Source organism: Myotis lucifugus, unplaced genomic scaffold (assembly GCF_000147115.1).
Source record: "Myotis lucifugus unplaced genomic scaffold, Myoluc2.0 scaffold_66, whole genome shotgun sequence".
Lineage (NCBI taxonomy): Eukaryota > Metazoa > Chordata > Mammalia > Chiroptera > Vespertilionidae > Myotis > Myotis lucifugus.
This window is the reverse complement of record NW_005871114.1, coordinates 109,667-135,688: the sequence shown is the minus strand read 5'-3', so window position 1 is coordinate 135,688 and position 26,022 is coordinate 109,667. Positions and strand designations below refer to the sequence as shown.

The window sequence follows — 26,022 nt, the reverse complement described above, 5'->3', positions numbered from 1 at the left end:
GTCTAGGTCTTACACAGGTCCCCCGAGATGGCTATGTCTCTTGGAGGTCCCCCGAGCCCAGAATACAGTATAAGACCATTTTGTGACATAAGGCAATGGAAGGTGACTAGAATATGGAAATATTGACTTGGATAATGACCCACCAGTCTTTAGCATAGACAGTTAATCCATACCTCTATGCCAGAAGGTCTGATTGTTGTTCAATTGGTGACCTTAGGGTCTCCAAATAAATGTATGTTGACCAGCCTATTTCGGTACCATATCTAGTTTCTAGAACATAGATCAGTTTCTGATTTTAGAGTCCCATGGAGTTCCTGTTTCCAATTGATTTATTTTCTGATTTTTTGTGTGTTTTGCAGAATCCATCACTCACGGCTTCATTTCTGAGTAAAATTACCTTTAGTTGGTATGACAGGTAGGAAATGCCTGGAGAATGGGTTGTCTCTATCCCCACCTCCTCAATCGTTGGAAAGTGATGGAAATCTTAATTTTTCAAAATGCCTCTGTGGCCTCCATATCTCCTCTTCTTAGAGTCTGAGGATGTTCTGACAGATTAATTTAGTTAATTCCCTTCATTGGGCAGATTGGAAAGCTGAGGAAAAGATGGGATATATTTGCTCTTGGTAGCCTGGGGGTTCCTTGGAGAAAAGGAAGGGCTATAAGAAAAGGAGGCAGTAGAATAGGAACAGGGGAATGTGGGGGCAGGCAGTGAGGCACAGATTTGGAGGGCAAGGGATGAATTAGTTGTCCTGGGCTCCCAGAGGATCTGGAGCAGGCATTCTTGTCCTTTGTAGTTCCATAGACTCTTTTGTCTGGTAACACCCAGGTAATGTTTTCAATGAATAAAACAAAAGACAAAGGTTATTAAGGAAAACAAATATATTGAAATATGGTTATCTAAATATTTTTTTAAAGACCAAATGTGTGATGTGGAAATCAAGTGCTTCTTGATGAATGCATTAAATAACAGGATCTAGTGATGGGCCTAACAATGACCATAGTTTCACAATAGTGATGAGTGTAAATGAGCTATGAAAACATCTGTGATTTCTCCCAGGGACAAAGGCACGGGTACGCCTCTTTACAACTCTGGTTGGCTGCCTTTACTCATATTAGAAGGAAAGGCTAAATATCAGTTACAAGCTTTTAAAAATAAAGACATAATTTGTTTCCTATCCCTTTTCTCAAATCCTAGGTTGAGGAGCTCTGACCTAGGGAGACAATATGGAGGTGGCCTCCAGATCTGCTCAGTTCCTTAAGAGCATCATGGAGGCCCCTGCAGGAGATGCCAGAGCAGCAAAGAGGCAGCCAGTGTTGAGGAGGAAGGAGCAGGAGTAGGGGGAGGTGATGCCCTTTTGGCTCTTAATTCAGTAAAGCCCCTCCCCTTCTCTTCTCTTGTCTTCTACCACCTTCTGTTACCCACACTGGGTCCCTTTCCTGTTCTCCTCACTCTTCTGTCAAGATTAAAGGGTCAGGAGATGGAGTAGTGGAGCAAGGGAGAAGTCTCATTCTTCTGGCCCTCCATCCCAGAACTGGGGTGTGGGCTTTAATAGAGGCTTCCAGGAGACAGCTTCTGACCCAGCCTGTAAGGTCTCAGCCTCTGGCTCATCTCATTCTAGCATTGTTCTGAAAGGCTACAAGCAGCCTCTGACGCTCGAAGATGTCTGGGATGTGGATGAACAGAGTAAAACCAAGGTGCTAGTCAGCAAATTTGAAACACACGTGGCCGGGGAGCTGCCGAAGGCCAGGCGGGCACTGCAGAGACGGCAGCAGAAAGCCCAGAGGAACTCTGGAACCAAGCTGCACGGGCTGAACAAGAACCAGAGTCAAAGCCAAGATGTCCTTGTCCTGGTAACTTTTCCATGAGGGTCTGTGTGAATGTGTTGTATGTCTCAGGCAAGAGGACATCCATGTAATGGTGATTCTGTTCTCACATTTTTTACATCATTTATACTTTGTAGTGTATTTTATATTATTATTTGTATTCACAACACTAAGAATACCTTAGCAATGGAAACATAGGGGTATAATGTACTATTTGCTTTCCTTTGGGGTATATTTGAAATTTTCTATAATAAATGTTTGTTTGTTTGTTTGTTTGTTTAATCCTCATCCGAGGATATTTTCCCATTGATTTCAGAGAGAGTGGAAGAGAGGGAAAGATAGCAAGAAACATCGAAGTGAGAGAAACACATCGATTGGTTGCCCCCTGCACGCCCCTGACTAGGACCGGGCCAGGGAGGAGCCTGCAACTGAAGTACATGCCCTTGACCAGAATCAAACCTGGGACTCTATCCACTGAGCCAATCTGGCGAGGGCTAATAAAATGTTTTTTCAAATAGAAAGATAAAATAAAATAATACCTTAGCGTTCTAGAATTTGTGCCTTAGTGGAATTTAGCATTGGCAGTTAATTCTTTGACTTTTTTTTACTTGAAAATACTTATTGAGAGTCACTGTGCATCACGAAACCTGTACAAGAAGGCGACAGGGCTCAGGAGCTGTCAGTGCAGGACAGAACCTACACCCGCAGCTCTGGGGACACTGTTGCTGTTTGGTGTTGTACCTAGGAAGAAGCTAAAAAGAAAAAGAAGAAGTCTGGGACCGCAGAAGACTTTCCTAAGTCCTGGTTGGTCAAGACCCTCTTCAAAACCTTCTATGGCATCCTCCTGAAGTCATTCCTGCTGAAGCTGGTGTACGACACGCTCACGTTTCTGAACCCACAGCTGCTGAAGTGAGTCTCAGCCCAGCGCTGTCTCGGCGCCTCCTCTACCACTCTCCCTTTTGCCCCCTGTGTCTGCAGCAGGAACTTATCATTTAAAAAAATATTTTTTTATTGATATCAGAGAGGAAGAGAGAGAGAAACATCAATGATGAGAGAGAATCATTGATCGGCTGCCTCCTGGACCTGGCAACCCAGGCGTGTGCCCTGACTGGGCATCAAACTGACCTCCTGGTTCATAGGTCGATGCTCAAACACTGAGCCACGCCGGCCAGGCCATTAAATTTTCATTTTAAAAAATGCTCACAATTTTCTTTCATCGTACAGTGTTGTGTTCAGGAAAGGTGCAAGGTAGCTTTCCAAATCTAAGATATGTCCTTTAGCCTCCCTCTTTTTCATGTTTCCCTCCATTCCAACTCTCCCTTCCCTCCCCTTGTCCCCCTGGAAGCCAGAGACGTGTTAGGTGTTCTTTCTTGTTAAACAAAACTTCTATGGGTTGAGCCACATCCAAGAGGTGGGCAGCATATCCCAGGAGAGCCTTGTACCTCGTGTCTGTAACCTCATTGCTCCACAGTCTCAGCCTTCAATGGGAGGTTCAGGTTAATCATGACAAGACCTAACAATCTGCCCGGATCTATGAATGCACGATCCTCCAGGGGAAGCCCTTCTAACTCATTCTGCATACATGTCCTAATTCCTTCCAGGCTTGCCTTGTCTAGGAACAAATCGATTCGTCCCACAAGTCGATTTATACCAAGGGCTGGAGGGAGACAGGGACAAAGCTCTGTACATCATCCATAATCCTGTCTCCTAGCCATGGGTCATCAAACCTAAGCTCTTCCTGCTCATCTTCAAACCAAAGCAAGAGCGCTAGCATGATTGTGGCACTCCGTCTTCCAAGACATTGGGCGGTTCTGGTCACTTTGTCACCTACAGAGTAGGGGAGGGTAGCTGGCTGTGCGCGAGGAGTGTGGAGCCCTCGGAGGCTTGGCGGCCATCACTTACTCAGTTTTGCTCTGGCAGATTGCTGATCTCCTTCGCAAATGACCGTGACGCCTACGTGTGGATTGGGTATCTCTATTCAATCCTTTTCTTCGTGGTGGCCCTCCTCCAGTCTTGCTGCCTTCAGTATTACTTTCAATTGTGCTTCACGCTGGGCGTAAATGTACGGACAACCATCATGGCTTCCGTATATAAAAAGGTAAGTGGACTGTGTTGGGCATCACCAAAGAACGCCCCCTTAGTAAACGTGAGCACTTACTAGTATTCCAAGATTGAGGAAAATTTGGTGAAAATGATAACTGGCCTTAACACTTGATTTTGACTAGCTATACAGCCTTATTTAATGTTTCTTTGGAAATTAAAATATGAAATGTGTGTACATAGATATAGGTATCTGGGGAGGAGGGGGAGATGCAATCCAGGGGAAAATTGGCAAGCTGTTCTCTGTCCAGGACCTGCCTTTTCAGCCTTGCAAACCTCTTCTTCTTCCTACCTCTCAACAAGGTGAAAATGTCTTGGGAAAGAATATAAAGTCAGAAAGAAGCAGGCCAAGGGCAGACTCTTAAAACCACCAACATTTAAATGCAATACTACATGAAACAGCATTCATAAGGCCTGGGCATCCATCTCAAATTGCAATTTTGCCATAGGCTAGAATGCTCTATGGACCAGGGCTTTATCCCTCTAGACCAGGGGTGGGCAAACTTTTTGACTCGAGGGCCACAATGGGTTCTTAAACTGGACCGGAGGGCCGGGACAAGAGCATGGATGGAGTGTTTGTGTGAACTAATATAAATTCAAAGTAAACATCATTACATAAAAGGGTACGGTTTTTTTTTTTTTGGTTTTATTCATTTCAAACGGGCTGGATCCGGCCCGCGGGCTGTAGTTTGCCCACGGCTGCTCTAGACCCACTTTTGCTTAGAGACTTCTTTTTCTAAATCTTTAGTGGCTGACTAACCCCTCCTCTGCCTGACTCTTTTTTAAAAAAAAAAAAATATGTTCACTCTGCCTTCTGAGTTCTGCAGACCTGGGAGCTTTTCCATCTCCTTATGATGGTTTTGCTCATCTTCCCTCTGATGTGCTGCTTTTAACGTTTTAACTGTATTTTTCTTATATCCTAGATACTAAGGTGAAGTCTCATTTTGTCCCTTAAAAATGAAAATAGAGTTCATTGTATCTCAATAAAGAAGAAATAAATAAAAAGAAAGAACTGGAACTATAATAGTTATGAGCATTGACTATAAGCCTAAGGAGAGAATTCATACATGAGGAGATAGGAATTTCTGTAGGCCAGAACATCAAACAGTTGCCTTTTCTTCCTGGTATTCTTTCACCACTAGAGAGTTCCATCATTGATTTTTCCATGGTAGTCCCTGGGTTTCTCCTTTGCTTTCCTCTCTTACGACAGGAAAAGATATGTCCTTTAGCCTCCCTGTCTTTTTATTCCCTCAATAGATGTTGTCTCATCAAGACACCCAGACAAGTAATCCAGATGTCTTTGGGTTAAAAGTCTGATCAAGTCCTTGGAACTCCCAGAAACCCTCACACTGGCATTTGCCTCCTCACAAATCAGTGTTTTAGTCACCTTATTCCCTCTGAAGATACTAGATTTCTGCTGGTTTGCAGGCTATAAGGTCACTAACTAGGCTGTCTCAGCCATTTCTACAAATGTACATTTTTACAATTGTGATCATTCATTCCCACTATTTTGATTCTTAATATATTCCAGGTTTTGCAACTGTTACAATCTAAAAGGAATTTATAAAATAGAGCTCTTAGTGAGACAAATAAATATTGCTAATAAAATAGAATTTAAAACAGACTAATTTCCTATGTTTAGCCAATGCTTCATTTATGAAATGTCAAGAGACATTTTTAACATTCATTATCAATCCATAGCCCTGTGAAATAATTACATTACCCTTATTTTACAGAGAAATAGGCTTAGTGCTATGCAATGCCACTAGTCACATAGCCAAGACCTGTCCCCAGACAAGGGCTATTTGGACTAAATCAATGACTTTTCCATTTCATTGAGATTTACTGAAAAAAGAAAAGTATAGTGATTATCTTGAAGGGTAATTAGATGTTACTTTTCTTCTCCATACCGAAGAGGAGGCATAGAAGTGGACTGATTTCTCTAGAACTTTAGTAGCTTAACATTTTAGGAAATTTCCCTCTTTTTTACTGTATAACCAAGAATCCTGGTATGTTCCTAAGAAGAATGTATTGGTGGATTAAGATGACAGTAGAATTTCTAGGAGAAATATTGAGGTGAAAATCTAGGGCCACTTGTAGCCCATCCACTATCTTTGTGGGAATTACAAGAAAGCTTTCCTTCTTCCAGGAAGATGGTGACTGGTGAGCATAGTGCAAGCTGGTTTGAGAATCCACCTCTAACTCTAATGTGCCAGGCATCCTTGTAAGTGACAGAACTATGGGGATCAGCCTTCTGATCTCTTTAACATGAGAACAAACAGGAGGCCCATACTATAAGATCAGGTATCTAGACATTGTCTGCAAATTTCTGACAAGAAACTAGTCATTTTTCTTCTAATGTGTGAACCCCACAACTTTCCTCCCCATTCTAAGATCTCTGTCCTTCTTTGGAATGGTTGCAACCTCCTCATTAGAGTATGGCTCCAAATGACATTGCCACATCAAAAGTCTGCAAGGCCAGAATCAATACATGCTGCCTCTCTTCACCCCTCCATTCAATCCATCTTTCAATATTTGATTCCCTACCCTGTGGCATGTGATACAGTAGTGAAATGGACAGATGTAGTCCTTGTCCTCACAGAATTTATATCTGGTGGGGAAATAGAAAAAACAAAACAATTACAGCTCAGGGTGATGAATAGAATGAAAAAGGTAAGCACAAGATGTTATAAGAGTACACGGAGGGGTATCAAACCCAAGCTTGAAAGTCAGTGAAGTCTTCTCAGAATATGTTCTATCTAAGCTGACCCTAAAGAATAAATAGGAATTTTCTGAGCAAAAAAGTGTGGGGAGGTGTGGGTTTGGAGAAGGTGAGAATAACAGGAAAGCATAGTCAAGAATGAGGGAACACTGTGTGTGAAATTTGGAGGCAAGAAGGCACAGCCCCTTGAAAATGTTGTGTCTATATAGAACCCATCCTTTTGCTGTGTTCTCACTTCCTGAGTTCCCCCTTTTTGTTCCCAGTATCCTTGGCCTTGTCCATGGGTCCCAATCTCAATCTTTATCTTTAGGCACTGAACCTATCCAACCGGGCGAGGAAGCTGTACACTGTTGGAGAAACAGTGAACCTGATGTCTGTGGATGCCCAGAAGCTCATGGACATGACCAACTTCATCCACCTGCTGTGGTCAAATGTTCTACAGATTGTGTTATCCATCTACTTCCTATGGATAGAATTGGGACCCTCAGTATTAGCGGGTGTTGGGGTGATGTTGCTCCTAATCCCAGTTAATGGGATAATCGCCACCAAGAATAAGGGTATTCAGGTAAACAAGCAGAGCACCCTATGGATATATACACTTTATTCGAAGTGTAAAGTCTTTTGCTTATTTTATTCTAATTCTTGGTGAGAGTGTGGACAGAGCAAAGCTGATGGAAGACTTTCCACCATCCCAAATGAACTTGGTTTTTTCTATCTCCCCTTTTTATCTTCTAACCACTCTCAGGGTTTATATACGCTATCTTCCTTCATTGTTATAGGGACAAGCCTGATTGGATAGAGAAGAGCTGCCTAGAGACCCTGAACATAATTATCTCTTCCACCATGCTCCACTGGGCTCTTCTTAGCACAGTGATTATTGGCCCTGTTTCTTCATCATAGCAATACACACCAACCACACAGAGCATTCACAGAGTGACTCAAACTTTAAGCCTAAATCCTAGCAACCAATCTTGCTATCACTAGGTGGGCGGTCCTTAGTGCTGCCAGAAATCATAAGTGGGGTATGTGGACTCCATGGTGTACATGATTTATTCATTCATTTTGCATTCACTTAGTTACAAATTATTTTGAGAATATTTATTGTACATATTGCTTTTCTGGGAACACAACAGCAAGTAGGCAGGCTCTTGTTCTAGTAGAGTTTACATTCTACTTGGGGTGGAGAGTCAAGCCATAAACAAACAAAAGCAAAGAAAAAAATATCAGGTCATGACAAGTACTATGCAGAGAATTAAATAGGGTGATGTGATAGCAAGTGAGTGGGTAGTTGTTTTAGATTACGGGGTCAGGAAAGGCCTCTGTGAGGAGGGGATATTTGAGCTGAGCTCTGAACAACACAAGCCTGACCATGAAGGAGCAAGCCTTGAGAAAAATAACCTGGGACGAGAGAATAGTTAGGCCAATTCTTTGGGGGCAGACATAAGCTTGGCACGTTCAAGGATCAGAAAGAAGGTGGGTGTGGCAGGGGCAGAGTGGGCAAAGAGAGTGGGAGAGACACATTCCATCACTTGGCACCTCAAATTCTTGCCAGCCACAAGTGCCACCAAGACCTACCATCTGCATCTACAGCAAATCTGGACCCTTTCACATGGAAGTGTGTTTTATTTTTGTTTTACTTTTTCCTGGCAGGCAAAAAATATGAATAAGAAAGACAAACGTTTGAAGATCATGAATGAGATTCTCAATGGAATCAAGGTGAGAAGCCGAGGGTATAGCTGGCCTTTCTCTGTGTGCAATGACGGCGGGTCTTGGTCTTAACAAACCTGGTAGAGGCTGTGGACTCCTGCTTCTAGGCCTGTGGGGTGTCCTGTGACATCAAAAGTCTGCAAGGCCAGAATCAATACATGCTGCCTCTTCACCCCTCCATTCAATCCATCTTTCAACATTTGATTCCCTACCGTGTGCCATGTGATACAGTAGTGAAATGAACAGTCTCCTGTTTCTTCTCCTAGTACCCCTCTCAGGGCCTCATTTGTACCTTGATTTCTATTTATTTACCATAAGTGGTTTGTTTTGTTTTACATTACCTTGCAAATTGTTGATTGTGCACAAAAGTAGACAAAATGATACCATCAATCCCCATGGGCATCAGCCAGCTCCAGCAATAATTAACATGACCTAACTAGCTTCATCTATAACCCCATTCTCCACTTCATGCTCGCTGAATTATTTTAAAACAAATCTCAGATTATCTTGTTGTTTCATTAGTAAATACTTTACAAGAAAGACTTGTTTTTTAAAAAAAAAAATTGTATTTTTATTGATTTCAGAGAGGAATGGAAAGGGAGAGAGAGATAGAAACATCAATGATGAGAGAGAATCATCGATCAGCTGCCTCCTTCATGCCCCCTACTGGGGATTGAGCCTGCAACCCAGGGATGTTCCCTGAACCAGAATCGAACCCGGGACCTTTCAGTCCACAGGCCAACACTCCATCCACTGAACCAAACTGGCTAGGGCAACTGTTGGTTAGTTTGAATAAGGATCCAAAGAATATCCACATAGGGCATTTAGTTGGTAGTGCTTTTAATCTACAACAGTAACCCCTGTCAGTCTATATTCATCCTTATTAAATGTCCTGCCATCCTTGCACCTGGAGCACTGATTTGTGGCCCAGACAGCATGTTTTGATCCCTCAGTAAGTTGTTAAAACTCACTGAGGCTTGAGCCCTACTTCAAACCATTTAAATTGGACTCTCTAGGGGTAAGCCCCCGGCATATATTATATTTCAAAAGCTCCCTAAGTGATTCTAATATGCAGCTAAGGTGGAAACCCATTGTCATTGCCTTGATCTATTATTTCATTAGGAGTTACAAAGGGGTGATATTTTAATTCTATTATTCCTTTGGCATTGGTTAGCTGAAATTCTATAAAAAGGAATTATCCTAAAATAAAATTTATATAGGATAGAAAGGATAAATGCTTTTTTCTTTCCTCTGTTTACCAACTTTCAAAATAATGCATTTCATCTTCCAAAGGTGACCAATGAGGTGTTTTTTAAATATATATGTTGTTTTGAATTCATGGATTTTACACCCAAAGTTCTTGAAAGTGCAATGGAGGCCCCTTCTAATGCCCCGATATGTCTCCACAAAGGGCTCTGATATGCCTTCCTGCTAATGTGGCAAAATGAACAGACCTGGTTTTGAGTTTTACCTCTATTACCAGCTAATTGGTGAGGTTGAGCAAGTTACTTAGCCTCTCTCAACTTGTTTCCTTAACGTAAAAAAATGAATAAAATAATTCTACAAAAGTAGGAGACTAACTCTTTCTAGTTTGCCCAGGATTTTCCAGGATTAGCACCAAAAGCCTTGTGTACTGGGCAGCTCTTAGTCCCGGGCAACCTGGGACAGTTGGTCACCCTTAGATTGTTACGAAGATTAAGTAAAATAATGTCTATAAAATGTCTGTACATAGTAGGTTGTCAACAAATATAAGCTATGTTTCTGTAATCAAACTTTATAATCTGGATTTCTGCCCCCTCCCCAAATTTTGGGGGCCATGTCCTAACACCTGGGTAGATGAGATACCAGTGTCCTTTGGGGCAACGGTGTGAGCTGTGTTCTCTTCTATCCTATTAGATCCTGAAATATTTTGCCTGGGAACCTTCATTCAGAAACCAAGTCAATGACATTCGGAAGAAAGAGCTCAAGAATCTGCTCACCTTTGGGCAGATGCAGTCTATGATAATGTTCCTCTTATACTCAACTCCAATCCTGGTGAGTGACAGGCTGTGGGCGGGTCAGCTTCCTGAAGAAGAAAGTCTGTCCTAGATAGACTTCCCAGAAACCTCTAGGTCGCACCAGGAAATCCAAACTCTGCCCCCCCTGCTCAACTCCCTATACTACCTCATGCCCAACTCTAGTTTCACCCTTGTGTATAGTTTGGTGGTCTGGGGGCCCAGAGCAAGTTGCCAGGGTGTCCAGGAATGGTTTGCAAAGGAGGGCCTCTTGTCTTCTCAGGGAGGCCACGTGGGTCAATAGAGGAAGAAACACTGATATAGGAGCCAAGTTCTAGTCCAAGCAATGCCATTAATTGACTTTATGACTCGGACAAGATATTTCCTCCCGTGCTCGCTTCGGCAGTACATATACTAAAATTGGAACGATACAGAGAAGATTAACATGGCCCCTGCGCAAGGATGGCATACAAATTCGTGAAGCATTCCTTTTTTTTTTTTTTAAAGATATTTCCTCCTCTTCTGGGCTCAGCTTCCTCATGTGTAACATGGGATGGTTGAGATGATCCTTAAGATCCCTTCAACTCTGATCTACTGTGTTCCGGAGCCCTTTTAGGAATAAATTGTTCACGACCTTGCTTTTCCAGGTATCTGTCGTCACATTTTCAGTTTATGTCCTGGTGGATAGCAATAATATTTTGGATGCAAAAAAGGCCTTCACCTCCATCACCCTCTTCAATATCCTACGCTTCCCCCTGGGTATGTTTCCCATGATGATCTCCTCGCTGCTCCAGGTAGGAACTTTCACTGCTAACTGATGGCCTCTGAGTAAAAGCCTTAGATTCTAGAATGACCAGTCTATCATATCTCATTTCCAGCTTCTGCTGGTAAACTTTCAACCAGACAGATTTGTCTGATCTCTGAAGAAGGATGGTTTGATCTTAGTAAAATCACAAGCCCTCTGAGCCCATTTATCTGACTATAAAGTGAGGATTCTCATCTGCCTCACAGGGAGGCAGTGCAGTGATTAACCCTGTGTACCTGGAACATTTCTAAGCCCTTGTCCCAACTTAGTTTCCACACATTTCCCCAAGCTCCTGAGGTATTTATGTAGCATTAGGGAACTGTGGAACGAAGGAAGAAAAAAGACCCTCTCTCTGTATGAGCCATCTAACGGTAAGGCCAGAGGCAATTTGGGAGTCTTAGCCATCAGAAAACGAATTTGGAGTTCAGGAGGGAGCCTCTGGGTCCTGAAAACTCAGCCTGGTCACTGGAATGGACCAGACCTCAGAGGGAAGACCACAGGGCAGGCGAGGCAGCCAGGCTGACAGAGTGTGGTGATCTGTGTTCCTCTCAGAGGTGGCTGACTTCAGACAGCTCAGGCCAAAACAGGCTGGGGTTTAGGAGACGGCCTCCCTGTCCTGGATGGCATTAAGAAAAGCTGGCGGGTATGGCCGATAAAGAAACAACATGCTCTTTTTGGACTGAGTTTATTACGTAGATAGCGAGAGCAAAAGTGCCAGCTCCCTACGTTCCCTGTCCCACAAGATGGCACTGAGACAAAAGGGGCCAGAGGACAATGCACTTGGAGGTGGGGGGAGGGGGTGTTCTGTTTCTGAGGAGCTGGTCCCTGCAGCCGTCAAGCAGTTTTATAGTCTGTGGTTGCACCCTAAGGAGAGGGCAAAGCAGAAAGCCTCACTTCATCAGAACCCAGGTGGTGACGAGAAACCATCTCCTGACAGCCTCCCTGGCAGACGGGGGGGTGGGGTGGGGGGTGAGAAACATCCTTGCAAAGCTCCCGGAAATCTTCCCGATGTCTCATGTTCCAGGGGGACCACTGGGTGTCCTGCCAACACACACATCATTGCAATTGAAGCTCAACCCATGTGGCCTGTGTCACAGTGCGCCCTGGCCAGTTGCTCGACAGAGTCCCAGTAGTGGCTCCATTAGGTCACTGAATGGGTCCTTGAGGCACGGACTCGGTTAAAGAAGAGCACGCCAGGGGCCTAGTTGCCAGAACCAGATAGAAGTTAGCGTTTTATCTTAGAGAAAAGTGAGACAGTTTCTGGAACTAGGTACAAATTGGAGAGAGAGCAGTAGAGTTGCCTCCCTCTCCCTGCCCCCCTCCCCTCAGTTTTCTGAAGGATTGAAATAGAGCATCTTAATTTATCTCTGTCCAGGAGGACAGGCTTGTTCCCAGGGTTGAGGTGAGGCCAAGTCTGCAGTGCGGGTCAGGAGGGTCCAGGGGCAAGTGGCAAATTATGGGCAAGAAGCCTGGCAGATGGACTGTCTCCTTCCACAACCAGGGCTGGTGACAGTCGCAATCCTCTCCCTGCTTGTGCTTGTCGTTGGATGTTTTACTCTTGAGATGCGTTGTGTTCTCCTCCAGGCCAGTGTTTCCTTGGAACGGCTGGAGAAGTACTTGGGAGGGGATGACTTGGACACATCTGCCATTCGACATGACTGTCATTTTGGTAAATGAACTTGGAAGTTGTTTCCCAAACTTATTCACAGCGCTGGCACCAGAACTCTGAAATACAAGGGCTCAGCAGTAGCAAATCGATCGAAAGGGAGAGTGAGGGGACTTATCTTCGACCAACGTTTGCGTATAAGTGTACTGTTTTTACTTAATTGTGTTTTTACTTAGAACAACTTGCTTGGCCAGATTGCTAAATAAATTTAAGCCAGCCGTTCTGAGGATAAGCAGGGAATCCTGCAAAGGATCTAGAGAGCAGAAGTCAGCACGGAGCTGAGTCTGTGGAGGGGTAAGGTAGGCTGGAGCGAAGGAAAACGCAGGTTTAACGGTGGGAGGGCATTCCTGGCCAGAGCGAGCAGTTGGAGTGGAATCCGGGGTAGGGAGTAGCTGGATATGTGTATATGTAGGTGGAATTTGTACCAGGAGACTAGGTGACAGGGCCTGGGAATGTACCCAGAGAGTCTGTAGGTTTGAAATCCAGGCTCAAAACAGGCCTGGGACTCCTGAATCAGAAAGGACTTGGTATACAGGCAACTTCTGGACTACCCCAGGAGCTTTCGCTAGCATAGGAGCCCACACAGGACAGAGATCTGGGGATCTGCTGGAGGAAGCGGAGAGGGACACGTGAGGGCTGAAAGGCAGACAGGCAGGTGGGGACCTACGTCTGACTAAAAGCAGGGCCTTCTTCTCCACAGACAAAGTCGTGCAGTTTTCTGAGGCCTCCTTTACCTGGGACCGGGAGACGGAAGCCACAATTCGAGAGTGAGTTGCCTCCTTTCCATCCCGCTGTTCTTCACGATTCTCCTTACCTGTCCTGTGACTGAAAAATTCCATATAACAGAACACATGGGAAGTCGAGCTGTGTGCACATGTGCAGTTAGATAGCAGTACAGGCTCAGCCGCTGCAAGGATGAGCTGACAGCAAAGAACCTGGGCCTCTTTGCTCTTGAATGCACCTGCCAACCTGCTCTCCTGCTGTGGGACCACACACGTCTAGCTGAGAACCCTGAAGGCATTTGTTCTGCAGATTGTGGCTGGAGGTACTGCAGATGGTTCTGCAGATAGTGGCTGGAGGTACTGCAGATGGTTCTGCAGATAGTGGCTGGAGGCGGGCAGGTGCCCTGGGCCTCCGGGTGTGGTAGAGGATATACACAAGAACATGAACGCAATTTAAGTTCATTCATTCACTTAAGAATGTAAGTAAGAACATTGGCGTTCCTTCCCCAGAGTGGACAATGGGAGCTTTTTCTATAAGATTCCATTTCAGGTCTGGAGTTTTACATCTAAATAACCCATCCCTACATTCCACGCTGCAGCCGCCTTCTCTGCCCTGAGCCAACCCCTTCTTGCCACAGCGTTGCACGTAATGTGTTCCTTAAGCACTACGTGTAACAGAACACCCAGCCATCCACCAGCACAGCACACACAATACACCGGGAGCCTGAGCAGGCCGTCCTTTTTTTCTTCACAACCGGGCACCCCTTTTCATCTCCCTGCTACAGCTAGGCCTTTCCACCCTTCTTTGCTATTTCCACAGCCTTGAACATGGACTCTGGAGCTTGCCCCAGGATGTGTCAGGCCAGAAACTCCTCCCCTGAACCCTCCCAGCCTGAAAGCCTCTCTTTGCAGAGAGAAGACTGGACACAGCTCCCCCTTTGCTAATATTAGTCTGGAACAAGTTCAGCTCGATGGGCAGCTTCGGAAAGACTATGAACAAGTTTCTGAGGTTCTAATATTCCAGGAACTCAAACCATAGGGCCGACACACAGAGTTTCTAGGAGCCTAGCCCAGTGTGGATGTCTCCCCAGCCAGACACAGCCATGTCTCAGGGGAGCGGGCCGCAGTCTGTGCTTTCAGCAGGTGTTCCATTGGATGGCTAGTCTCACTGAAGAGCGAAGTTTGGGAAACAATAACCTAGCCCAAGACCACTAGTTCAGAAATGAGAGTTCAGGGGATGTGACATTTCAAGATCACACAGCTGGGCAGAGACAAAGTTGGGACTTGAACTCAGGTCTCCAGGCTCCCACTGGGGTCTTGTTCAATGGTACCATGTTGGTTCTAAGAGAATTTTTCCAATGGAAACCCAAGGTTGGCACAAACAGCTCATAGACAAGTTGAATACATTAGGACTCACGCTCTAGGCTCTTAGAGCTTAAAAATAAATAATTAAAGAAGCACGATGGAGTCTTGTATACCAAAGACAAATTTTCCAGTCTTGAGAGAAAATCTCCAAATACCAGACTTCCCATAGAGAGTCTGAGAAGTGGCCTGAACTCCTCTTGAATAAGTCCCCTCATCTCCTTCAAATAAACTTCTCTCTTTCAGTGTGAACCTGGACATCGTGCCGGGCCAGTTGGTGGCTGTGGTGGGCACTGTGGGCTCTGGGAAATCCTCCTTGATGTCAGCCATGCTGGGAGAAATGGAAAATGTCCATGGGCACATCACCATCAAGGTGAGAGGGAATGCCAAGGGGAAGACTCTGACCCAAATGTGGGCCACTTCGTGCTGGGCGGGTGCACTGAGGACTAGCGTCTGACCACCACTGCTGTCAGGTCGCTGTATAGGTAAAAGGTCTGGGAGGCACCTGGTCCACTTGTAAACTGTAGATTCTTTGCTTCACCTTACATACATAATCAGACTCAAGGTGGATTCCAAGAATCTGCTTCTTTTTTTTAAAAATCCTCACCTGAGGATATTTTCCATTGATTTACAGAGAGAGTGAAAGAGAGAGGGAAAGACAGAGAGAAATATCAACATGAGAGAAACACATCGATTGGTTGCCTCCTGCACGCGCCCAGACCGGGGAGGAGCCTGCAACCAAGGTACGTGCCCCTGACCAGAATCGAACCCGGGACCCTTAGGTCCACAGGCCGATGCTCTATCCACTGAGCCAAACCGACTAGGGCTAAGAATCTGCATTTTTAATGAGCTACCCAGGTGATTCTCATACACATACTAAAGTTTGAAAAATGTTGAATAGAGATCTTTCCCTTCAGAGTATAGGCAGTTCTGCTATACCTATTTGTGTTTCTGAAAACTTCAACTTCCACAAAATTGTGCAATAAAAATAACAAGACTTAGGGGAAAGAGTTGTAACAGATTATTAAACTTGTATAACTTTAAGATAATAAACAATGGCAATAAAAACAGTAGCACTGCAAAATCTCTGCTGGCAACTGTTCCCAGCATCACAATTAGTTCAGGGCCTCCCTTTCCTCCTTTGGGGGCACTTGTTTCCAATACAAAAATTTGATGTAAGATATGGGCATATTTATCAATTATGTTTGTTTTGTAAACCTCACCTGAGGATATTTTTCATTGATCTTAGAGAGAGAAGAAGGGAGAGAGAGAGAGAGAGAGAGAGAGAGATATTTCTCGGCTGCCTCCCCTATGCATCCCAACTGGGGATCGAACCCACAGCCTTTTTGGTGTACGGGACAACACTCAACCAACTGAGCTACCTGGCCAGGCAATTATGATGTTTTTAACAGAGAGAAAATGTTTTCATGGCATCCTCATCAGCACTCTCAGCTTCCTCAGAGAGCTACATTTAGGGGAAACTATAGGTACTTTGAGTCATTTAACCAGCCGTTACTTGCACCAAAAAGAGGCATGTCTATAGATCTTTAGCTGTTTTCCTTAAGATCTTTATATATTGCTAAGCCTTCTTTTTAATTATGAGAAAGCTCACTCCTGATTGCTTTACATTGACATGTTTGGACCTTTTTAAGAACATCTACTTTATACTGACATTATCCCCTGATTTACCAATAACTAATGAGCTAATTTGCATTAATCCACATGCAGTGTAGCAGAGCACACTCTACAGACTTTTCTCAATTACAGTTTACATTCAGTATTATTTTGTATTAATTTTAGATGTACAGCACAGGGGTTAGACAATCATATATTTCATAAAGAGGTCCTTCCTTATTTCAACTACCCACCTGGCACTGTACATGGTTATTACAATACTAGGGGCCCGATGCATGAATTTGTGCACCTTGAAAGGAACTGGGGCCATGAGGCTGCGGAAGGCACAGGCATGGGTCTTGACCCATCTTTCACACCCTGGCCCGGCCCTCCTGCCGTGGCCCCCTAGTCCCCTGCCTGCCAATAGCCCCGCTCCTGCAGCCGCCGCTTCCATGCCCTGACACTCGCATCTGCTGACAGCGCGGAGTGTTGGGGCTGGTGCCAGCAGCAGGTGTGAGCGGGACCAGTGCCCTCAGCAGGTACAAGTGGTGGCTGCTGCCCTGATCACCCCTCAGGAGCAGGGGGAGGTAGAGAAGCGCTCAGGGGCGATCGGAGCCAGCAGCCACCACTTGCACCCGCTGACAGCGTTGAGCGATTGGGGCTGGCGCCGGGCGCTGGCAGTGGGTGCAAATGCCTGGTGGGACTGCAGCATTCAGGAGCAAAGAATTTTCAGTAATCACCAGAGGCGCGCCCTGATGACAGTGACCAGCGCCCCGCCTTGGTCTGGCACCCCCCGTTCACCTGCTCCACCATCCCGCCATGGCTGATGCCCGCCATGTTCCGTGCACGCCCCCTGGTGGTCAATGCACGTAATAGTGACCAGTTGTTTGGTTGCTCGTTCGGTCTATTTGCATATTAGGGTTTTATATATATAGATTATTGACTATATTCTCTATGCTGTACTTTACATCCCTGTGACTATTTTGTGTCTACCAATTTGTAGTTCTTAATCTCTTCACCTTTTCACCCAGCTCCTCCCTCCCTTTTGGCAACCATTAGTCTGATCTCTCTATCTGTGCAGCATCTACAGATTTAATTCTGTTTCTTAACTCCTTTTAGGAAGTGTTTTCTTGCTACCTCATAACTGAGTTTTTCCTCAAACACAGGCTTTTGTCAGGCTCATCTTTCTTTGGACATGATCTGCTTCATGCATCAGCCTGCACCCTAATTCCAATCTCTTAGTTCTTGCTTCCTCAGCTGTCATCTACACCAGGCCCCTGGCAGTGTTAGCCCTCGGTTGCTCCTAGTAAACTCACCGGGGTCTGACTAGAACCCTGTTCTAGAGCCAGCACATGCATTCATCCTCCCATTTTCAGGATCATGGCTAGAAAGTGAGAGTCTAAAAAAGGGCACTTTACATGACGAGTAGGACTTCGAATTCTTTCTCCATGGTTTGTGCAAAAATTCAAATACATTTATAAATATCAGATGTTCAGTCAATTTGACATACATTTCTTCAAGTCTAAGTTCCATTTGTTCCTTCTGGCTCCTGCCACCTCATCCTTCAACTCTACATTTCTGAAGGTACAACTGTCTTGTGGTCTCATATTTCCCATCTAGGGCACGATAGCCTACGTCCCACAGCAGTCCTGGATCCAGAATGGCACCATCAAGGACAACATCCTTTTTGGATCAGAGTTCGATGAAAAGAGATACCAGCAAGTTCTAGAGGCCTGTGCCCTCCTCCAAGACTTGAAAGTGCTGCCCGGGGGAGACCTGGCTGAGATTGGAGAGAAGGTACTTAGAACCTTAAAGGGTGAAGACATATCAAAGAAAAAATGTGAGGATGGCAAAGAAGTACATAGGAGTAAAATAGCTGACCAATTTCGGTGGTCATGTTGGGAATAAGCACCAGAAAACATGAGTTTGTACAATATTATATACAAATGTAGTAATCCAGAAATTTTAAATTTGGTGCCTGGAAGCAAATTCAGGGATTATGTGCTCTGAAGGGAAGAGGAGGGTAGGACCGGAAAGGTTAAGTAACCAGTGACTGGCCCCAGGTTGATGTCATGGCGGAGGGACAGCAGCAGGACCAGAGCCTAGGTGTTCTGCCTCTACTTCTGTACATCAGCAAGGGTCAGAGAAGGGTTCTAGTAACCTGCTTTGAACAGACAGATATTTAATGTGAATTATTTCCTGATGTTATTAAATGCCTTTCTTAAAAATGGATTTTTATCCATTATATGGATAGAGAATAATTTGTTTAGAAATCCCTGATTATTACATATTTAGGATGTTTTCATCCTCCCTCCTGTTAAAAACAAAATTAAACCAAGTACATTTGAAGGTCTGATTGACTTGATTATTTATGAATGGGGCAGAATCCCACCTAGCAACTCTAAGGGCACTCCAAGTGTTATACAAAAATAGAAAGGAAAAAAAAAAAGGGGTGGGGAAAGAAAGCTATTAGAAAAAAAAAAGAAAGAAATTATTTGGGGGCACCTAGACATCTGTTTTTTTGTTTGTTTTGTTTTTGTGTTTTGGGGTTTTTTGTTGTTGTTGTTTTTTAGAGGAAGAAACCAGGGAAGGTTTTATCATGCAGAAAGCCTCTTCTTTCTGGGGCGGGGGTGGGGGTGGGGGGAGGTGGAGAAGGCCCACAGGATAGATTACCTCCTTGGCATTGCCTAGAAAATGTCACACTGGTTGACTAAGTGTTTCTGGGAGAGGTTGAAACAGAAATTAGCTCAAGTATTACATCTGGGTTTGGTGTTTCTGGGCTTTAGCACAAGTGACACCATTTGGGCCTGTGGTTCTCTCTTGAACAATCCGCATTACTAAAACTGCCTATAGCAGTCTTTGGGGACAAGGATCTTGAAATGTTAGAAGAGCTGTGAAGATAAAGCTCTAGAGCAGGGGTCCTCAAACTACGGCCCGCGGGCCACATGCAAATACAAATATTGTATTTGTTCCCGTTTTGTTTTTTTACTTCAAAATAAGATATGTGCAGTGTGCATAGGAATTTGTTCATAGTTTTTTTTTAAACTATAGTCCGGCCCTCCAACGGTCTGAGGGACAGTGAACTGTTTAAAAAGTTTGAGGACCCCTACTCTAGAGTGATTTTGTTCATTGATTCAACACACATTTACTGAGCACCTATGTGCCAGAGACTGTTTCAAGTGCTGGAGTTACATCCATGAACAAAACAGAAAATCTGCCTGGTATAGCATTACATTCTTATGGGACAGGAAGCAACAAAAAATAATAAGTCAATTATACAGTAGAAAATGGTAAGTTGGGCCTGCCTTTAATTATTGGGCCAAAAGGGTTTTATTTGAATTAAAGTTGCTTTTTGTATAAAGGAACTTGAAGATTTGTAAGCCCTTAATACCTTATTGAGAAACATCTCTTTCTTACCCCTCCTCAGTAGCCTCCGTGAAGGCAGGCCTGGGGAACAGTGCTTAATAGAAATGCTTTTCTTCTTCAGGGTATAAATCTCAGTGGGGGTCAGAAGCAGCGCATCAGCCTGGCCAGAGCTACCTATCAAAATGCAGATATCTATATTCTGGATGACCCCCTGTCGGCCGTGGATGCTCACGTGGGAAAACACATTTTCGATAAGGTCTTGGGTCCCAATGGCCTATTGAAAAGCAAGGTGAGGAATCATTTAAAGGGGCAAAGCCATAAGGTATGTGTTTCGGGGGCACACATCTAGGTCAGCTGCAGTCCTGAAGCAGATTTCCTTATTTACCTGCCCCCCTGGGCTGCTGAGGAGACAGTGGCAGACTGGTCTTCCAGGAGCTAAGCCCATAAGGGCTCCCATCTTGAGGTCATGGCAAATTCTAGCTTATTCTGTGGCTTGGGCATTGAGCCCATTAGGATGATTGATTATGATAGAAAGCACTTTGAGACCTGTGGTATAGTAAGACTTATTGGTTTTTGTTTCCAGTTCTTGGCACAGAGCTCATAAACTTGGAGTTTCCTGAGTGATACTAGGAGTGTCTTTTGTTATTCCTAGTGAGCCCCTTTAGATAACATAGGAGTCTATGCTAATAAGTGACTTAATCTACAAGTCTGATAAGTCTATGCTAATAAGCTCTCCCATCCCAACAGTGTCTGTGTTCCAAGACAGTGGGTTTTCTCTCCAGAGGCTCTTTCAACCCCATGGCCCCTATCTGAGCTGCATTAATGATCCATGAGTGTTAGTCTTCCTTTGAGTGGAACCCCTGTTTCAGTAGTCATGTGATTTATCAATAGACAGCAATACAAGGAATGTCAGATCCCACACCAGGGAGGACCTGGGCCAAAGACAAAGTTTCTTGTTACACAATGTCACTAACATGCTGAAAGAATCTGGGCAGTTTGTTTGTTTGTTTTTAAAGGTATCTTTATTGATTTCCGAGAGGAAGGGAGAGGGAGAGAGAGATAGAACCATCTATGATGAGAGAGAATCATTGATCGGCTGCCTTCTGCACGCACTCCACAGGGGACCCAGCCTGCATCCTGGGCATGTGCCCTGACTGTGAATCAAACTCTGATCGTCTGGTTCATAAGTTGTTGCTAAATCACTGAGCCACACTGGCCGGGGTGGACAGTTCTTATTAGCTCAGGTCGTTAGCTGGTTAGCAAAAGGGGCAATTGGTTAGCTAGTTATTTAGTTAGTTATGTCCCGTGACATTCCTAAGCCAAACTCCTGGCTACCCAAGAAGCTGGAAGAGAATGTGTGTTATGCATACCTCATTGTCACTATAAAAAATCTCCAAGTATATACACAATGATGACAGAAATCTCTCTCTCTCTTTTTTTTTTTTTTTTTCAGGAGTCTCATCTTACACATAGGTCAGGTTTTAGAATGAGGTGCTAGGAAGGAAAGAGGAAGTAACAGAGGCCAGGTGGTCAGGGCCACATTTTGAAGCAAAGCCCCATAGTGAATTGAGTCATCTTTTTTTCCTTCTTTAGAGTAGGACAAGGAAGGTGGTGGACACAGGGTTATCAGCACAACTTACTGTTATTTTTACAGACTCGACTCTTGGTTACACATAGCATTCACTTTCTTCCCCAAGTGGATGAGATTGTGGTTCTGGAGAATGGCACCATCTCAGAGAAGGGGTCCTACCGTGCTCTGCTCGCCAAGAAAGGACTGTTTGCTAAGAACCTGAAGACATTTGTAAAGCAGGCGGGTCCTGAAGGAGAAGCCACAGGTATGTAAGGACAACTGGAATGGGGATAGAATTTGGGTAAGGAATGGAAGTAGTGAACCAATATCTACCTCCTGAACTGCTCAGTATCCAGTGAACTAGATTTGAATGTGAATTACCCAGAGATCCAAAATCTGTTCTTTCTGTGTTGAGTCTCTGTAAAGAAGCATGGACATAGAAACTCTGTGCCTGAGCCGAACTGGAGGTTCATCCTGTTTATCTGGTCTTTGACATGTAATCAAAGGGCACACTTTGGAAGGGTGTGACTGGAGTTTGGGGTGATCAGCCCTTGTGGAAGAAACACCAGTGGCACAAGGGGCCCACTTTTAGTGATGCCTTGCTTTAACTGCTCTAAGTCACACATCCCACCCCACCCACCACCAAACCCCTTAAAACAACTTCCTGGACAGCTTCATAGGCTAATACTAAGTCCTTGATAAGTATACTGCTAAATTCTTGATAAGCTCTAACAAAGGAATCTTGACTAATACATCAAAAACCATTGGGTGTTTTGAACCAGAAAAAATCATGGTAGTTGCATAGTATAACTCACAGTATTACCACAGAAATAGCCCCTAATACCACCACCATTGGGGTCACTGGTTAGCTTCCATCAGTAATGGAGTCCTGTTCCCAAGAACCTTGGGTAGTCTTCTGCATAGTTCTGGGTATTCTCTTCAGGTAGCAGTTATCAGCAGAAGGTCAAGATTGAGAAAGCAAGACCTGGAGGGTGCTGGGCCATTCCGGAAGTCAGTCAGTAGAGAGAGTTACGGAGCCTGCAAGTGGGAGCATATTTAGGCTTCAAGGTCAAGACAATGATTGTTTAAAACCATCCTGGGGGCACAAGAGAAGACCAGGAAGACTGTATGCCTTGGAGGGACAAGGCAGGAACAAAGAACAGGATGGTGTGGGTGGTGGGGATCCAGAGCCAGCCCAGGAGAGTGAGGCAGGGATACCAGGAACCAGCAGAAAGGAAGGGGTCAAAGCTTTCCATCAACCTTTATGTGCTCCAGGGACTGGCCTGGACAAAACAAAAAGCACATACCTGGGAGTTAAGGTCCAAGCAAAGGCCAGTGTCTGATGCCCTCTGAGTTACTGTTTTGATAACCAGTCACCCTAACCTGGACAGTTTTACTATGCCAATTATATACTATTTTTTTAATGTATTTTATTGATTTTTTACAGAGAGGAAGGGAGAGGGATAGAGAGTTAGAAACATCGATGAGAGAGAAACATCGACCAGCTGCCTCCTGCACACCTCCTACTGGGGATGTGCCCGCAACCCAGGTACATGCCCTTGACCGGAATCGAACCTGGGACCTTTCAGTCCGCAGGCCGACGCTCTATCCACTGAGCCAAACCGGTTTGGCTATATACTATTTTTGTTTTTCTATTTGCTTGAATCTGAGTTTTGTATTCTGTTATAAACCCACATGAGAATTATATCTTTGATGTACAAAGAATACTTTGCAAAATATCTCATTACGCTCATGTCCTGGTAAACATTCATAGGCTAATGCTGAGCAGTTATGTAAGCTCCCGTGCCTGGCAAGCTGTAGCACTGGTTCTGGAACTTGAGGCACAGACCACAAGATGGTAGAATGAGGGGAAGGGCGGGAGGACAATGTGATCTGTGTTAACATTGGCTCTGTCTATTAGCTTCCTCACTAGCTGTTGTAACAAAGCACTACAAACTGGTTGGCTCAATCCGCAGAAATTTGTTGTCTCACAGTTCTGGGGCCCAGAAGTCCAAAATCAAGGTGTTGGCAGAGTTGGGTCCTCCTGAGGTCTCCGTGGGAAGGGACCTGCTCCAAGCCTCTCTCCTATCTCCTGGTGGTTTGCTGGCAATCCTTGGCATTCTTGGCTAGGAGACACATGCCATCGCTCTCTGCCTTCATCTTCGCATGGTATTCTCCTTTATGTACATTTCTGCGTCCAAATCTCCCCATTTTTTATAAGGACATCAGATATGTCGGATTAGGGGCCCATCCTACTCCAGTCTGACCTCATCTTAACTAATTCCATCTACAATGAACCACATTCTGAGGCAATGTGGATTAGGATTTCAAAGTATGATTTTTTTTTATTTTTTTTTTTTGCGGGGCGGACACAACTCAATCTATAACATCTATCCTCTGTTGTACCAAAATTTATGTGCTTCCCCATTCCAACATCCCCAAAAGTCTTAATTATTCCATTATCAGTTCTAAGTCCAAAATTTCATCTAAATGCCAACTCAAAATCCTGATTTCATCTCTAACTCACACAAATCCATTGTGGTTGAGACTGAGAGTTCTGGGGCAAAATTCCTCTTCATCTGTGAACCTGTAAAATCAAACAAGTTATTTGTTTCTAAGATACAATGGTGATGCCCAGCCAGTGTGGCTCAGTGGTTGAGCGTCAACCTATGAACCAGGAAGTCACAGTTGGATTCCTGGTCAGGGTACATGCCTGGGGTTGTGAGCTTGATCCCCAGTAGGGGGCATGCAGGATGCAGCCAATCAATGATTCTCTCTCATCATTGATGTTTCTGTCTCTCCTTCTACCTTCCTCTCTGAAATCAATAAAAATATTTTTTTAAATAGTAAAATACAATACAATGGTGAGACAGGCACAAGATAGGCATCCCCATTCTGAAAGGGAGAAATCAGAGGGAAAAAGAGGGTCATGAATTTCAAGCAAGTTCAAAACATAGCAGGACAAGTTCCATTCGATTTTAAGGTTTAATAAGCATCTGGTTCTATTTTCTGGGATCACCAGGTGGTGGTCCCACCCCCTCCAGCCTTACAAAATGGTCCCAATCTCTGAAACTGAGAATCAGCCAATCCCTGGATTGCCTTCCCGAACATTTTTCCCTTTTCTTGAAGGATAATACATGTTCATGGCTAGATAGCTCTATCGACCCTATAGGATCCTAGAATTCTGACAGTGTTTCTTCATTTTGTCTTATTTCTATCCCCTACAGTCCAAGCTTGGAGCACTTTAAGATGGTTGATTGGATCAAGTCACATGCCTAATTTCTTTAGCAAATCTGCTGTTGAGCTTTTCTAGTAAATTTTTTGTTTTAGTTATTGTACTTTTCAACTCTAGTCTTTATTGATGTTCTCTATTTGGTGAGAACTTATTGTCATATTTTCCAGTAGATTTTTATATATTATTTTCTTTTGTTTTTTAACATGTTTATAATAGCTGATTTAAAATCTTTGTTTGGTAAGTCCAATGTTGTGCTTCCTCATGAACAGTTTCTGTTGACTGCTTTTTTCCTGTGTATGGCCCCATAATTTCCTGCTTTCTTGTATGTCTCATAATTTTTTGTTGTTGAAAACTGGCATTTTAAAATAACATAACCACGCTGGAAATAAGATTTCTCTCTCCACCCGCCTCTGCCAGGGTTTGTTGTGTTGTTCCACCCGTTTAGTTTTTCTGAACTAATTCTGTTAAGTCTGTATCCTTTGTCATATGTGGCAACTGAAGTCTATCCTTGGTTGGCTGAGGGGTCAGTTAATGATGGAACATGATTTCCTTAAGTGCCGGAAACCAATAAGTCATTCTGCCTTTTCTGAGAGACTGGGAGTAGGGGGTGGGGGTATGTCTTTATCACTCCAGCAAACAATTCACAATTCTGCCTTAGCCTTTTTTTTTTCTGCTTGCACATAGAGCCTGAAGGTAGCCAGAGGTAAGAGAGTAAGGTCTTGTCAAGTTTTCCTTGGGCATGTGCACAGCCCTAATTCTAGATTGCCAGAAATATATTGAAGATATCAAATCTCCTTATGAATATCTTATTCCCCTGCTTTTTCTTTCAAGGTTTTGGTCAGCTTCTTTTTTACTCCAACTTTTTTTTAAATTAGTCTTTATTGTTGAGATTATTACAGATGTCCCTCTCCCCGCCCCCCCCCCCCACGCATAGCTCCCTTCCACCCAGTTCCCACCCCACCCAGGCCCTCACCACCCTATTGTCTGTGTCCATAGGTAATGTATACATGCATATAAGATCTTTGTCTAATCTCCTCCCACCCCACCCCCCCACAGCCCCTTCCCTCTGAGAATCCTCAGTCCATTCCATTTTCATGCCCCTGATTCTATTCCATTCACCAGTTTATTCTGTTCATCAGATTATTTATTCATTTGATTTTTAGATTCAATTATTAATAGATATGTATTTGTTGTCACTTTGTTGTTCATATTTTTTATCTTTACCTTTTTCTTCTTCTTCCTCTTAAAGAATATTCTTCAGCATTTCATATAATACTGGTTTGGTGGTGATGAACTCCTTTAGCTTTTCCTTATCTGTGAAGCTCTTTATCTGAT

At 44.1% G+C, this 26,022-nt stretch overlaps 1 protein-coding gene and 1 non-coding gene across 2 annotated transcripts in view; both read left to right on the top strand.

Annotated features, from left to right (window-relative positions):
- The window catches only part of ABCC2 (ATP binding cassette subfamily C member 2), a 67,525-nt gene that overhangs the window by 17,625 nt on the left and 23,878 nt on the right, over nt 1-26,022 (top strand). Inside the window, exons 6-19 of the mRNA XM_023754826.1 lie at nt 360-415; nt 1,620-1,851; nt 2,570-2,733; nt 3,745-3,922; nt 6,957-7,211; nt 8,297-8,362; nt 10,250-10,387; nt 10,995-11,141; nt 12,737-12,821; nt 13,519-13,585; nt 15,149-15,275; nt 18,137-18,313; nt 20,004-20,171; nt 21,537-21,717. Coding sequence (XP_023610594.1) covers nt 360-415; nt 1,620-1,851; nt 2,570-2,733; nt 3,745-3,922; nt 6,957-7,211; nt 8,297-8,362; nt 10,250-10,387; nt 10,995-11,141; nt 12,737-12,821; nt 13,519-13,585; nt 15,149-15,275; nt 18,137-18,313; nt 20,004-20,171; nt 21,537-21,717 — 2,041 coding nt within the window. The remainder of the gene's footprint in view (nt 1-359; nt 416-1,619; nt 1,852-2,569; nt 2,734-3,744; nt 3,923-6,956; nt 7,212-8,296; nt 8,363-10,249; nt 10,388-10,994; nt 11,142-12,736; nt 12,822-13,518; nt 13,586-15,148; nt 15,276-18,136; nt 18,314-20,003; nt 20,172-21,536; nt 21,718-26,022) is intronic.
- On the top strand, nt 10,738-10,844 carry LOC111826309. Its single transcript, XR_002829597.1, has one exon. It is a non-coding gene; the product is annotated as a U6 spliceosomal RNA (small nuclear RNA).